Source organism: Crinia signifera, chromosome 5 (genome assembly GCF_055691185.1).
Source record: "Crinia signifera chromosome 5, ASM5569118v1, whole genome shotgun sequence".
Lineage (NCBI taxonomy): Eukaryota > Metazoa > Chordata > Amphibia > Anura > Myobatrachidae > Crinia > Crinia signifera.
The window spans coordinates 125,869,437-125,884,476 of record NC_139221.1 but is presented as its reverse complement, the minus strand read 5'-3'; the positions used below and the strand labels follow the sequence as shown (position 1 = coordinate 125,884,476).

At 42.5% G+C, this 15,040-nt stretch overlaps 1 protein-coding gene across 1 annotated transcript in view; it reads left to right on the top strand.

The window, feature by feature from the left end:
- CDYL (chromodomain Y like) overlaps nt 1-15,040 on the top strand; it is a 143,222-nt gene that overhangs the window by 101,842 nt on the left and 26,340 nt on the right. Inside the window, exon 3 of the mRNA XM_083188003.1 lies at nt 9,163-9,416. Coding sequence (XP_083044129.1) covers nt 9,163-9,416 — 254 coding nt within the window. The remainder of the gene's footprint in view (nt 1-9,162; nt 9,417-15,040) is intronic.

The window sequence follows — 15,040 nt, the reverse complement described above, 5'->3', positions numbered from 1 at the left end:
CTCATATCCATGCTGTTCCCTTAAAACATTGGAAATACAGTGGTCATCACCATTATGGTATGTGGATAAATGCATACTGCTTATCTCGAACATGCAGCTGGACAGTTGGAACCAAAGATTATTGGGGTGACGCCTCCTCCTTCCATGCTCCTTTCTCTCTAGCCAGCAGAACTATGAAGCCTAAGAACTAGTGGATACACATATGCAGATATCTGGGAATATGGCATGGCTGATCTACTGTTCAAAATGTGATTTGTGCTCTTTTGCCAAAGAGGGAATCCAGAAAGTTAAGTATTGAAGAAATGGGTGTATTGTGTGTGCTGTACCTTTTAAAATACACCAGTGGCCATACCATATAGCACACTTGGGACTTTTCCAGCACAATCAAAGCAGTTGATAGACTTTTCTGCCATTCCCTACCTGTTCCTGCAGTTTTTACAACCTGGTGCTATTGGAGTCTTTATCTTAATTCCTAGAAATTTTGGTGTCGTGTTTGTAAAAAAAATGGCTATTGCCATCTCTTATAAAGCTAAACAATAAGTGACACACTAGCCCCACTACATACACACACACACACACACACACAATTTCCCCAATGATAAGGAAGTCTCTCCAACAAATACAGATGTAGCGCACGCTCATTGTTGCCACACTAATTTCCACATGCGACTCCCATGGTGATTGACAAGATCCTGTCACCATGGGCGTGCATCTAATTCGCTCACTGCTCTCACAAAGGTATTGACCGTCTATTCTGCAGCATGGTGATTCCGCACCATAGGTGCAAATTTGGTGCGAGAAACCAGCAGGAGTGGCCATATTGCCACAACGGTGATCAAGTCTACATCTGAACCATCAAATAAAAAGTGATATTTCCTTTTTAGTAAGTAAACGCGTTCACCTCCAATCACGCCAAAATTTTAAATGTTCTTTTTTTTTTAAATGGACCAATTCCCCACCTGTATTACCATTTAATAGGAAGAGAACTATGCCCCCACCAAGCTGTACACTGCAGTAGATCTTGATGCTGTGCCTTCCATGGTATTTAGTGTATAACTGCTGTTGCACTCCATAGAATAGCAAACTAAGGGGCAGATTTATTAAGCTTGGAGAAGAGATAAACTGGAGATAAAGCGGAGAAAAGGTAAAAGGAGATAAAGCACCAGCCAATCAACTCCCAACTGTATTTTTCAAACACAGCTGATTGGCTGTGCTTTATCTCCTTTTTACCTTTTCTCCGCTTTATCTCTTCTCCAAGCTTAATAAATCTGCCCCTAAGGGCCTTATTCACACGCATTGCAGATGTTCACATAGTTAACCAATCATTTCTGATAAACCCTGCATGCATAGTTACATAGGGGCAGATGTATTAAGCCTGGTGAAGAGATAAACTGGAGAAAAAGTGGAAGGAGATAACGCACCAGCCAATCAACTTCCAACGGTCATATTTCAAACACTGCTGATTGGCTGGTGCGTTACCTCCTTCCACTTTTTCTCCAGTTTATCTCTTCACCAGGCTTAATACATCTGCCCCAGTGTTACATAGTAGGTAAGGCTGAAAAAAGACTTGCGTCCATCTAGTTCAACCTGGTATAGATATCCATTGCTGATTTGGTAGGTTCTGATATTTTACAGACAGATTATATTTCTTATTTGTACCCATGGATGTTTTTCTCCAGTAAATGTTTGTCCAACTTTGCCTTGAACACATTTAATGAGCCAGCCGTTACCACCTCTCTGGGAAGAGCGTTCCAGAGTTTGACTGTTCTGACCGTAAAGAAATTCTTTCTACTAGCTGAATGAAATCTCTTTTCTTCTAATCTATACTCATGCCCTCATGTCCTAGATTCCTTTCTAGTAGAAAAGAGGGTGTGTGACAGTTCCTTATATTGGCCCTTGATATACTTGTACATGTTGAGCATGTCCCCCCTTAAACTTCTCTTTTCCAATGTAAATAGTCCCAAATTGCTTAATCTCTCCCCGTAGCTTAAATTCTCCATTCCCCTAATAAGCTTTGTTGCTCGCCTTTGGACTTTTTCTAATTCTATGATGTCTTTTTTATAGTGTGGGGCCCAGAACTGCACTCCGTACTCGTGGTGAGGTCTCACCAATGCTTTTACAGTGGCATAATTACCCTTGAGTCCCTAGTTTCCATTCCCCTCTTAATACATGCCAGAATTTTGTTGGCCTTTTTTGTAGCTACATTACAATGGGCACTACATCCCAGTTTGCTGTCTATTTGGACTCCTAGATCCTTTTCAAGTATGGAATTACCCAGTTCCTCTCCGCTAAGGTTGTAACTTGCACACTGGTTGTGTCTCCCAAGGTGCATAACCTTACATTTATCTACATTGAACCTCATCTTCCATTTTTTTGCCCACTCATCTAGAATTGCAAGATCATTTTGAAGCATGGTGACATCTTCTGATGATTTGATGACTTTGCTAAGTTTTGTATCGTCCGCAAAGATGGATACATTGCTGAGTAACCCTATCCCAATATTGTTAATAAAAATGTTAAACAAAATGGGCCCCAAAACCGAACCCTGGGGCACTCCACTTAGTACCAGTATCGTATCTGATACGGCACCATTCACAACCACTCTTTGTTCTATATTACATAGCCAATTCCCTACCCATCTGCAGATATTTTCACCCAATCCTAGGTTCTCCATTTTATTAATCAATCTCTTGTGTGGGACAGTATCAAATGCTTCAGCGAAATCTAGGAAAATCACATCTACAGCATTTCCATTATCGAGGTTTTTGCTAACCTCTTCATAGAACCCTAGTAGATTAGTTTGGCATGAACGATTTTTCACGAACCCATGTTGGTTAGTACTGAGTAGACGGTGATGGTCTAAATATTCCTGGATACCATCCCTTAAAAATCCTTCAAATAGTTTACCCACAATTGATGTTAAACGAACGGGTCTGTAATTAGCGGGATCTTCCTTTTTTCCTTTTTTGAATATTGGCACTACCTCTGCTATTCTCCAATCTTTTGGTACTATACCTGACGATAGTGACTTGCTAAAGATGAAGCTAGTTAATCCCTTAATTCCATTAATACCCTCGGATGAATCCCATCTGGCCCTGGTGATTTATTTGTTTTGAGTTAGCTTAGCCTCAGTATTATTTCTTTCGGTGTGAAATCCACAATGAGATCTGGTTTATTTGTCCCCTTTGTGGTAAATGTTCGTTCCACAGTCTGCTCTCCCTTAGTAAATACTGATGAGAATAACTCATTTAACAGTTTTGCTTTTCCTTTGTCCTCAGTAACACTTTTTCCACTAGTATCAGTTAGTGGGCCTATGTTTTCCTGAATTAAACGTTTACTATTAATGTATTTAAAAAACTTATTTCGGTTGGTTTTGCTTTCAGTGGCTATGCACTCTTCATATAATATTTTAGCTGCTTTGATTATCCCTTTACAAGTTTTGTTTTGATTCTTTGTATTTTGCGAACGCCTCCTCATTCAAGTTATTTTTATAGAATTTAAATGCTCTGGTTTTATTGTTGATAGCTGACCTTACTTTTTTGTCCAACCATGGTGGCTTTTTTTTTTGTTGAATGTACCTTTAGTTACTTTAGGAATGTATTCAATAGTTAGTGAATCAAGCACTTTTTTAGAGTATCCCACATTTCCTCTGCATTTTTTCCCTCATAACCGTTTCCCACCCAATTCCTGTTAGGGCTTCCCTGAATAATTCAAAGTTCGCTTTTCTGAAGTTTAGTATTTTTTGCAGATCCTTTTTGTAATTTACTGAAGTTGATTTCCAGTGAAACCATATTGTGATCACTGTTCCCTAATTGTTCAATTACTTTTGTGTTTGAAACTAAGTCTGTGTTATTTGTTAATACGAAGTCCAAGAGTGCCTCATCCCGAGTTGGAGTTTCTACCGTTTGTGTAATAAACTGGTCTTTAAGCAAGCTTAAAAACCCATTGCTTCTTGCTGATTGACCTGTTTCGTTTTCCCAATCAATGTCTGGTAAATTAAAATCCCCCATAATTAATACCTGACCCTGATTTGATGATTGTTTGATTTGGTTTAAAAGAAGAGACTCTTCCCTTTCGTTTATATTTGGTGGTCTATAGCATACCCCTATTATAATTTTGTTTTTTGTTTTTTTATTATTGTCGGTTATCTCTGCCCACACTGTCTCCGAGTTGTCTTCTTCCAGGTCTGTGCTCATATTTTTCTCACATGATGTTAAGTTATTATTTACATATAGGCACACACCCCCGCCCCTTCTATTTTCCCTGTCTTTCCTGTAGAGTGTTTATCCCTCCATGTTTAATGCCCAGTCATGCGACTCATTACACCATGTTTCTGTAATACCAATGATGTCGTAGTCGTCCCTACTGATCACCGTTTCTAGCTCCCCGATTTTACTCACTAAGCTTCTTGCATTAGCCAGTAAGCATTTTAATTTATGTTTATTTTTAGATATGGTTTTAATAGACTCTCTACAGCCCTCCCCACCATGCACACTGCCTGCCCTATTTATAGTTCTGGGAATTCTTCCTCTGTCCTTCCCTCCTTCCCGTATACTAAGATCATCTGTACCTAAGAACTGTAATGGGGTAACTTGACTGTTACAACATAACATTTTATTACATGACATTCCTGATGCACCCTGAGAGTTACCCCCGATTATACCCTTGTTATGTCCCAGGACTTTGTCTATGTCTCTGTCCCCCCCCCCCCCCCCCATCTCCTTCCCCCATATGATTCCTGATCCCAGTCCAAGTTCTCTCCCTGATGGTCCCATAATGTCTTGCTGCCCCCACCCCCCGTTGCCTAGTTTAAAATCTCCTCCAACCCTCTAACCATCCTTCCCCCCCCCCCCAGCACCGCAGCCCCCTCCTCGTTCAGGTGCAATCCATCACGGCAAAAAAGATGGCGCCTGACCGAGAAGTCCGCCCAGTGTTTCATGAACATGAATCCCTCTTTCCTACACAATCCTTAAGCCACACATTTACCACCCTGATCTCCCTCTGCCTCCCTGAGCTAGCGCGTGGCACTGGTAATATTTCCGAGAAAATTACCCAAGATGTCCTCGCCTTTAATTTCTTACCTAATTCCCTATGCTCTTTCTTGAGGACATCCCACCTACCATTGACTTTGTCTTTGGTGCCGATGTGCACCAAGACCGCCGGGTTGCTCCCAGCCCCTCCCAACAATCTGTCGACTCGGTCCGCGATGTGCCATACCCGAGCACCCGGGAGGCAACAGGCGATCGCGGTCCCGATGGCAGATTGCCCTGTCTGTTCTCCTAATGATGGAATCCCCTACCACCACTATCTGCCTTGGTACCTCACTAACTGTCATCCTGCAATACACAGAGGGAATACACAAAGGTGTTATTGCTATTGGAACAGACTTTTTTTTAGAAAGGTGTCAGAAAAGGAATTGACATTCCGAAGTGGTGATTTGAGAGGTAGCTAGTAGTCTACACAAAAAAAATGGGTTTGCTCATTGGCTTATTATAGGTGTTACTGATGGTAGTATATAAGAATGCACCAACAGCTATTATAGAATGCGTGAATAGTGAAAGTGGGCATATCCGTCCTTGCAGTCAGATGCACACAAGGGAAGGACTATAAAGTCACAGATGGGCAATGACCAGTACACTATGCTGGGTTTGCTTTTGCACAATAGAGAGTTCCTGTGTACACAATGACAGTAATAGAAACATCATTGATATTTTGAGGTGAAATCTAATCCATGATTATGCATCGGCATCAATTAAATGGCATCCTGGGGATCAATTAGCCCGCCACTTCATAATCTGTTAAACAAATTAAAATGATCATTATTATCCCTTGTTTGGTATCCTTTGTTAGTCATACACCTACACATCTATTTGCAAGTACCTAGAAGAATTGATTCTGATTTGAAGGATGGTCACACCAAATATTGTTTTAGATTTCAGTTCTGTTCATTCAGTTTGCATTTGTTGAAATTAATCCCATTTTGCAGCATTTTTTCCCATACCTGCCTAAAACTTTTGCGCAGTACTGTGTGTATGTATGCATGTGCAGTATGTATGTGTATATTTGTATGTGTGTGTATATGTGTGTGTGTGTGTATATGTGTGTGTGTGTGTGTTTGTGTATATATATATATATATATATGTATGTATATATATATATATATATATATGTATGTATATATATATATATATATATATATATATATATATATATATATATATATATATATATATATATATATATATATGCTGGCACTCAAAACAATAAGTCAAATACAGGTGCCTATCCCTAAAAAATTTATACAAAAATACAGCTGGTGGGAGGCACTCAGAAAAAAGAAATTACACAAAGCCAATGAAGTATAACGTGTATTAGCGACTAGCGCTTTCGGGGTTCTCCCCATCCTCAAGGCACATAACACAGGAGAGAAGCTTCTTTTTTTCTGAGTGCCTCCCACCAGCTTGTTTATACCTTTACTGAAGGCACCGGGCACGAGTTTATTTCTGGAGCTGAGTGCCAGCATTTTGCACATTTATTTATATATATATGTCAATCTTGAAGGTCGAATATGGGGGTCCCGGTCGTTTGATAGTAGAACCGATTCCAGATAGTGGCCGGTGACTAGTTGGTTGATTATGATGTTCACAGGGCAGTGAACATCATTCTCTGCTGAAGTTGCTGTTTTGTGATCATCAAAAAAATAGTGTGGTGTAGGACTTTGAAATCAGTGTGTGCACTTCCACTACAAGGCTACTTTACCACAATACAGTATATACATAGACACTATAAAATACAGTTTTCCTTTTTTGCTTTGAAGATCAGTCTTTAGCAGGGATGGTCTTATGCTGGGTACACACCAAAACGATTTTGGCACAATCCCATCAATCTGGATCCAATTCAGACTGATTGGATGCAGATTGGATGCAGATTTGGTCAAAATTGTTTGGTTGGATCTGAATTGGATCCAAATCCGATCCTACCTGCTGCAGGTAGGATCTGTAAAAGATCCATTCATCTGAATACAGAGGGGATCAGATCGTATGCAAATCGTAGGCAAATCGTATGCAAATCGTACGATCCGATTTGCATACGATATGCATCCAATCCAAATCGTTTTGGTGTGTACCCAGCATAAAAGTCTGCCAATCAATCACTGCTTGGAGGGGGAGAGACCAGGAGAAGGCAGAATATTAGCTTCCAGTTACAGCTAACCAGTTCTTCATGCAACAGTGTTGGGAAACCCAACCTTGTATTGTTGCATGAGATGCAACCATGCCAGGCAACACTTAAGTTATCATGTCAATGTGGATATGAAAGTGTATTTTAACCAGTTGTGTGTAATTAGTGATTCCTTAGGCTTATACTGTATGTGGACCCTCTTAACAGAATAAAATCCAGAGATCCATGGGTTAACTTACTGTTTGGATTGCATTAAAACTTTGTGTTGGTGTTTGAAACAAGTAATGTAACCTAAAACATCTTTGCAAAGATGGGGCCTGATGAGTGACACATTAGGTGTATTCACACAAATGGTTCGCGTTTTTTTTACTGAAAATGTGTTGAAATAGCTAGAAAGTCGTTGTTTGTTTGTATACATAATCGTAAGACCATATGAGATACAGGGACAGATTTATTAAGCTCGGTGAAGTGATAAAGTGTCTGGTTTTTATCACCGGCCAATCAGCTCCTAACTGTGATGTTACAGGCTTGGTTTGAAAAATTACAGGTAGGAGATGATTGGCCGGTGATAAAAAGCAGACACTTTATCACTTCACCGAGCTTAATAAAATGGTACTACAGTCTCAGAAATGTGTTGTAAATGTATAGAGTTCCTGGACTGTGGTTATTCAGTCTTATGGGTGTCTTGGGTCAGGTTTGTATACTAAGCCTGGAAATAAAGTAGATGGAGGTAAAGTATCAGCCAATAAGTTCCTAACTGCCATATTATAGGGTGTATTTGAAAAATTAGTTATGAGCTGGTCGGTTTGCAGTTTATCTACAGTATGTCCGCTTTATATCTCTGCAAGATTTAATACATACACCACTTAATTGCTTACATTGGAGGCCATATTCTGATGGAGAGTCTGTACCTAGCTGAGGGCTGTTAAGTTTCAGTGATGTATCCAATGATTTTGCCTAAAGATGCACACCAGGGAAGGGTTTATACTGCTATTAGCATAAAGTCGTAGATGCATCTGCGACAAAAGATTAAAACATTTAAGAATATGACTTCTAGTTCTGCCCATGAAGTGCAACCCTATTTTGGAAACAAGAACTGCTTGTTGAGACTCTTGAAATGGAGCATTGTGTTTGCCATCAATAATCACATTTTGTGTTGTCCAGATGAACATTTGTTTCCTTGGGAAGCAATAAAGCACCATACCATACGGTAAATCCTCCTATAGTGCAAGCAATACCTTGACTTATTTAGTGTCAGACTACTAGTGGGTAGGAATGTTTTTCTTTCCCACAATATCCAGTAACCCTGAATGCAATTGATCCTTACACTCATGTGGCTGCTGTAATGAAACAGGGTATGGATTGTATGGTCGACCTAAAGATGGTCTACAGTTATTAGGTTGACACCACTAGGTCGACATGCTGCAAAGTCGAGAGGGGTCTAGTTCGACATGGCACAAGGTCGATAGGTCGCTAGGTTGACACAATCATTAGGTTGACATGGTCCATATCGACAGTCAAAAGGTTGACATGGGGTTTTCACTGTTTTTTGACCCAGTCGACATGGACACACTTTTAAGTGCACTGCATGCCATGCCATGCATCGGGCACGGTGCCTCACTGCGGACTACGCAGTATTTTATTCTCCCCTCACACCCTAGTGGATGGGGCATGAAACACCGCATGTCGGCACGTGTCGGCTCAAAAACAGTGAAAAACCACATGTCAACCTTTTGACTGTGAACCTAGACCATGTTGAGCTAATGCTTGTGTCGACCTAATGACCTGTTGACCTTGTGCCAGATCAACCTAGACCCGTGTCGACCATCTTTAGGTCAACCAACTGACCATATCCAATGAAACATTAGGAATGCAAATACTGTACTTCAGTCAAACCTAGGAAATTTGCTATATGAAGTATAAACTTTTGGAACCTTCTTATTGAAACATAACCCCAGTATAACATTTTTTAACTATTTGCAGGCACGTCTACATTTATGCAGGCATTAACTGAAAATGGTACCAGCAATATACAGACATCAGTAGCAGGAGTAACAGGCAAGCGGAGGTATATTGATGAGAGAAGAGAACAATCTTTTGATAAAAGGCTACGATTCAGTGTAAGACAAACTGAAAGTGCTTACCGGTTCAGAGACATTGTTGTGCGAAAACAGGATGGATTCACACACATTTTACTTTCCACAAAATCATCTGAGAATAATTCACTGAATCCAGAGGTCAGTGTTATTGATAAATTGTTTAAGTTTAATAGTGGTCTTATAAAATATTGTGGATTTATTTTATTTCAAACTTATAGTTTGTGCATGCCCTTTGTTTACTACTCAAATAGGGGAATCTAATTTTTTTTTATATTTTAATTCCTATTCACTACCCTCCTCAATATGGATAAATGTAATTTCCTACTTATTTACTTTACCTATCAAGACCCACTTTTATTTTTTATTTGTTTACAATATTGCTTTAGAGTCAATACTACTTATCCACATCAAGGTGGTCAATAAGAAAACTAAAGTGTTTGTGACCTGTAGTGTCACGTTTAAACAGTTTTTGCTGGTTCAAAGTAAAGTTCTTTTATATGATGGCTATTGATTTTCTGTGGTTTCATCTTTGTTCTCAAAATATTTTACTAAATACTTGAACACTGAAATTATTTACATACGCTCTTATTAGAAATAAAATAACAATGCCTCACAATTTAATTTGTTTGTCAATAACAAATGCAGTCCTTTCATTATAAATAGTGGTAGTACATTTACTTGATAAGTATCTTTTGCCTAAGGGCTATTTCACACACTCAGGCTCCTGCCAGGTGGCGTAATTCCGTACGGCCAGGAAGCCGTGCCGCACTAAGAAGTTTAGAATGGAGGAGATGGCCACAGCCCGGCAGCCGTCCCTTACAGTGGTGGGATCCGGCTGCAACCGGGTGGCAGGGCCATGGCCATCCCGTGTGAATGGACACAATAGTGTCCTTTGACAACTACTGTGTGCGGCACAGCTTTTGGCCGTGCAGGATTTTGCCATCCGGCAGGAGCCGGAGTTCGTGAAATAGCCCTAACTGTACAGAAAAAGTACCTCTAGAGCAAGTCTGATTTTTCCTAAAACCGATGGGGCTTTTTCTAGGAACCTGGCAGCACCTCCAACCCCCTGAGGACTAATTAAGCAATTTTAAGTTTACATACCTTCTGAAGCAGTGACTTCTGCATCCAACATCAGGAGCTGGATCTTCTGCAGCAGCAGGGAGCATGTAGCGCAGGGCTGGGCAACATCGGCCCTCCAGATGTTAATGAACTACACATCCCAGGATGCTTTGCATTAGTTTTGCTATGTGGCCATGCTGAAACTGATGCAAGGCATGCTGGGATGTGTAGTTTATCAACATCTGGAGGGCCAGTGTTGCCCAGCCCTGATGTAGCGTGTGTGAGTGTTTGTATGTTAATGTGTGTGACCTCCAGTCCCTATGTAGTGTAGTTCCCCCTGGTACCAGGGTTTGGGAGAACTACATTTCCCAACAGACCCCTCAACAGTGGCAAGATTGAGGGGATACCACTGGGTTTACAGTGCTGAAAGCACAGTGACACAATTAAAAAATCAAACAAAATAAGCACCTTCCATGTGCTGTCATTTGGGTTATGGATGTCTTCTGTCCATCATGCCACTGAAGAAGGAGCTGTTGGGAGATGTAGTTCTCTCGGAATGGGATCATTCGTCAGACTGCATTTAGGTCTACAGTCATTAGGTCGACCCCACTAGGTCGACTGGCAGGAAGGTCGACCTGACTTAAGGTCGACATGGGCCAAGGTCGACATGACTTAAGGTCGAATTTGCATAAAGGTCGACATGAGGAAGGTCGACTGGTCATAAGGTCGACATGGGTTTTTCACTTTTTTTTATCCGAATGTCGACACAGTCGACATGGACACAGTTGGCAATGAGAATCGGACCCTCGCTTCGCTCGCAATGCTTCGGACACGGTGCCTCGCTGCGCTCGGCACACTATTTTATTCTCCCACCATGCCCTAGTGGATGGTAGGGCATGAAATACCGCCTGTCGGCACATGTCGGCTCAAAAAACAGTGAAAAACCCATGTTGACCTTATGACCAGTCGACCTTCCTCATGTCGACCTTTATGCAAATTCGACCTTAAGTCATGTCGACCTTGGCCCATGTCGACCTTAAGTCAGGTCGACCTTCCTGCCAGTCGACCTAGTGGGGTCGACCTAATGACTGTAGACCTAAGTTCATTCTAATAGATGACCGCATCCCGTTCTCTCACCAGCCAGCTCAGGGGGGTGGAAATACACTACATATGGGAGGGCCTCACACACACTATGGGATTTACTCACACACCTTTCATGTACTAAATCTGCTGCAGAAGACTTGTCTCCCATTGCTGGATAAAGAAGACACTGCTTAGAAAGCTGAGTAATTACGGACTAATTTAATTTCTCTACCGTCCAATGGGATACTGGGTTATACTATGGGGATAGAGATCCTCCGCAGGAGAGACAGGCACATTAAAGCTTTCAATGTGGGTGCACTGGCTCCTCCCCTCTATCTCCCTCCACTATTCAGTTTAGAAAAATGTGCCTCAGGAGAGGCAGTGCTTTCTGGATGCTCCAGACTTTTTCTTCAAACTTTATTTAGTTTATTATTTTGGGGCGCTGCTTTGACCAGGCAGCTGTCCTACTTCGAGGGTGTCAGGGGTAGGGTCAGTCCCCGACCTCTTAAGGTGCAGAGCTGACCCTGCTGCAGGATAATCTGTCCTGAGTGGGGCCTGTCACCGCACAGCATTGCGCTGTAGCGAGCAGGCCCCCCAGTTGCCGCACACCCCCTGACTGGTCCGAAGACGTCATTTCAATTATGTACTTTGAAGTATCTTGCATGTATGCTGTATAAACACATCAAACACACAGAGGCGTAGGGAGGGCGGAGCCACCGGAGCTCTTGCTCCGGGCGCTGATTGGTAGAATGGCGCCGCCGGCCCGCCCCCCTCCGCAAATGATCCCTGCATATATCATACTATAGTACTAACGGGCAGCGTGCGCCGTGGCTGCCCTGGCCTGGCCTGCGCAGCGCCTGCCTCCTGGCCTGTTCGCCCCCAGTCACGCATGTAGTGAAACCAGCAATACGCTACACAGCCCAGGCGAGAACACGCCGAGGAGTGAGAAGTCGGAGGTGACAGGAATGCTCCGCACCACTCTCAGCCTTTGCTGCGGTGCACCCGTTCTCCCCGCCCAGCCCATGAACTAATGAATATATCATTATCGTGCTTCATGAGCAGGTGGGCATTGGCTGTGTGGAGCTCATACCACACAGTAGTGAGGGCGGATCCTGTTTATCAAGACCACCGCCACTTCCGGCGCGCCTTCCTCACGCTGAACAGTGCAGTATCACCTGTGTGCAGTCCAAGACGCACTAGCAGCCTGACATTTGCCGGCGCCGCAGAAGGGAGGCTCTAGCCTAGCCTGCCCTCTTCTTCCTACAATACGGTAATAAAGTGGAGAGCTGCATTTAACTAAAACGCCAGACTCGGATCCCCCTGTCTGCTCTCCTGTACCTGCCTGTCCTGATCTGCTGTCTCAGCATGCCGGCTGCCAGACCCCAGCCCACCACCACTAGGAACACCGCATAAGATGCAGGGTAAGTACTGCCCCAACCCCCCCCCCCTAAACACTCTCTCCCCTAGTACAAACTATGCAAGTTGAGCACTCACATTCAACCCCCGCCCCAAATATGTGGTCTGACCACCCCACCTAATGAGTACTGACAACCCCCACCCACACTGCAGGGTAAGGAATGGAGTGAATCTATCTGGCTTCTGCTGCTGCCCTGCTGTGTTATATATATTCCGTTACAGCATCTTATATATCGCAGCAGGTTCCGTTACAGTGTCTTATATAGCGCAGCAGATTCCGTTACAGTGTCTGATATAGCGCAGCACATTCCGTTACAGTGTCTTATATAGCGCAGCAGATTCAGTTACAGTGTCTTATATAGCGCCACAGATTCCGTTACAGTGTCTTATATAGCGCAGCATATTCCGTTACAGTGTCTTATATAGTGCAGCAGATTCCATTAGTGTCTTATATAGCACAGCAGATTCCGTTACAGCGTGTTATATAGCGCAGCAGATTCCATTACAGCGTCTTATATAGCGCAGCAGATTCCGTTACAGTGTCTTATATAGCGCAGCAGATTCTGTTACAGTGTCTTATATAGCGCAGCAGATTCCATTACAGCGTCTTATATAGCGCAGCAGATTCCGTTACAGTGTCTTATATAGCGCAGCAGATTCCGTTACAGTGTCTTATATAGCGCAGCAGATTCCGTTACAGTGTCTTATATAGCGCAGCGGATTCCGTTAGTGTCTTATATAGCGCAGCGGATTCCGTTACAGTGTCTTCTATAGCGCAGCGGATTCCGTTACAGTGTCTTATATTGCGCAGCGGATTCCGTTACAGTGTCTTATATTGCGCAGCGGATTCCGTTACAGTGTCTTATATAGCGCAGCGGATTCCATTACAGTGTCTTATATATTTGAAATGTAACATGCCAACACATGTTAGCCACGCCCCCAATTCATTCCCGGGGGGGGGGGGGGGGGGGGTGCGAAATATGCCCTTGCTCCGGGCATCATGGCACCTAGCTACACCGCTGCAAACACATGAAATGCACACAAATATATTTTATTTGTTCAAAAAACAAGGTTTTAAAACATGAAACAAAATTTGTGTACTATCTCAGATATTGAATTTGAATGCCAAGCAATAATTTTCTTGTACATATATAGTGCCAGTTACATATCATGTCCTCAGTAGTGCTGTTACAAATGTCCCTAGTGAGTTTTTAGCCCAAAAAAAAAAAAAATTCCCACTTTCTGGAATGTATGGTTTTCGGAATAATTCGGATAAGGGATAGTTGGATACGGGATACTCAACCTGTATTATATCTGGTCCTGAAAACTCTTTATTGGTGCTTCCTGTACTAAGATATATACAATCTACACTAATGACAGCACTGTCCAAGTCATCACTGTAAACCATATTCACTTTTCTAGTTTCAGTTACTGCACATCCTCTTCAAAATGGAATGTAAGCTCTTATAAGTAGGGCCCTCTCTTCCCTGTGCTTTATGTCTGCATTTATATTTTGTGTACCTTATATGTCTAAAAATTTATGTTTGCACTGTTTTCTCTAATATTCAATGTGTTTGACACAGCAGTGTTTACAAATCAAAGATGATGATATTTTTTAGCTCTATTAGAGGAATTCAATTAAAAAACACGCGGTGGTGGGTTTTGCTATTCATTTATAGGACAGAAAATTGGACTCAGTGATTTTTATATAAAACACACGATCTCTTTTTTTTTCTCACACCTCTAGAGCAAGTCTGGTTATTCCTAAAAATAGGATTTTGGGTACCTACCTGTAAATCCTTTTCTCGTAGTCCAATGGGATACTGGGTTATACTATGGGGATAGAGATCCTCCGCAGGAGAGACAGGCACATTAAAGCTTTCAGTGTGGGTGCACTGGCTCCTCCCCTCTATCTCCCTCCACTATTCAGTTTAGAAAAATGTGCCTCAGGAGAGGCAGTGCTTTCTGGATGCTCCAGACTTTTTCTTCAAATTTTATTTAGTTTATTATTTTGGGGCGCTGCTTTGACCAGGCAGCTGTCCTACTTCGAGGGTGTCAGGGGTAGGGTCAGTCCCCGACCTCTTAAGGTGCAGAGCTGACCCTGCTGCAGGATAATCTGTCCTGAGTGGGGCCTGTCACCGCACAGCATTGCGCTGTAGCGAGCAGGCCCCCCAGTTGCCGCACACCCCCTGACTGGTCCGAAG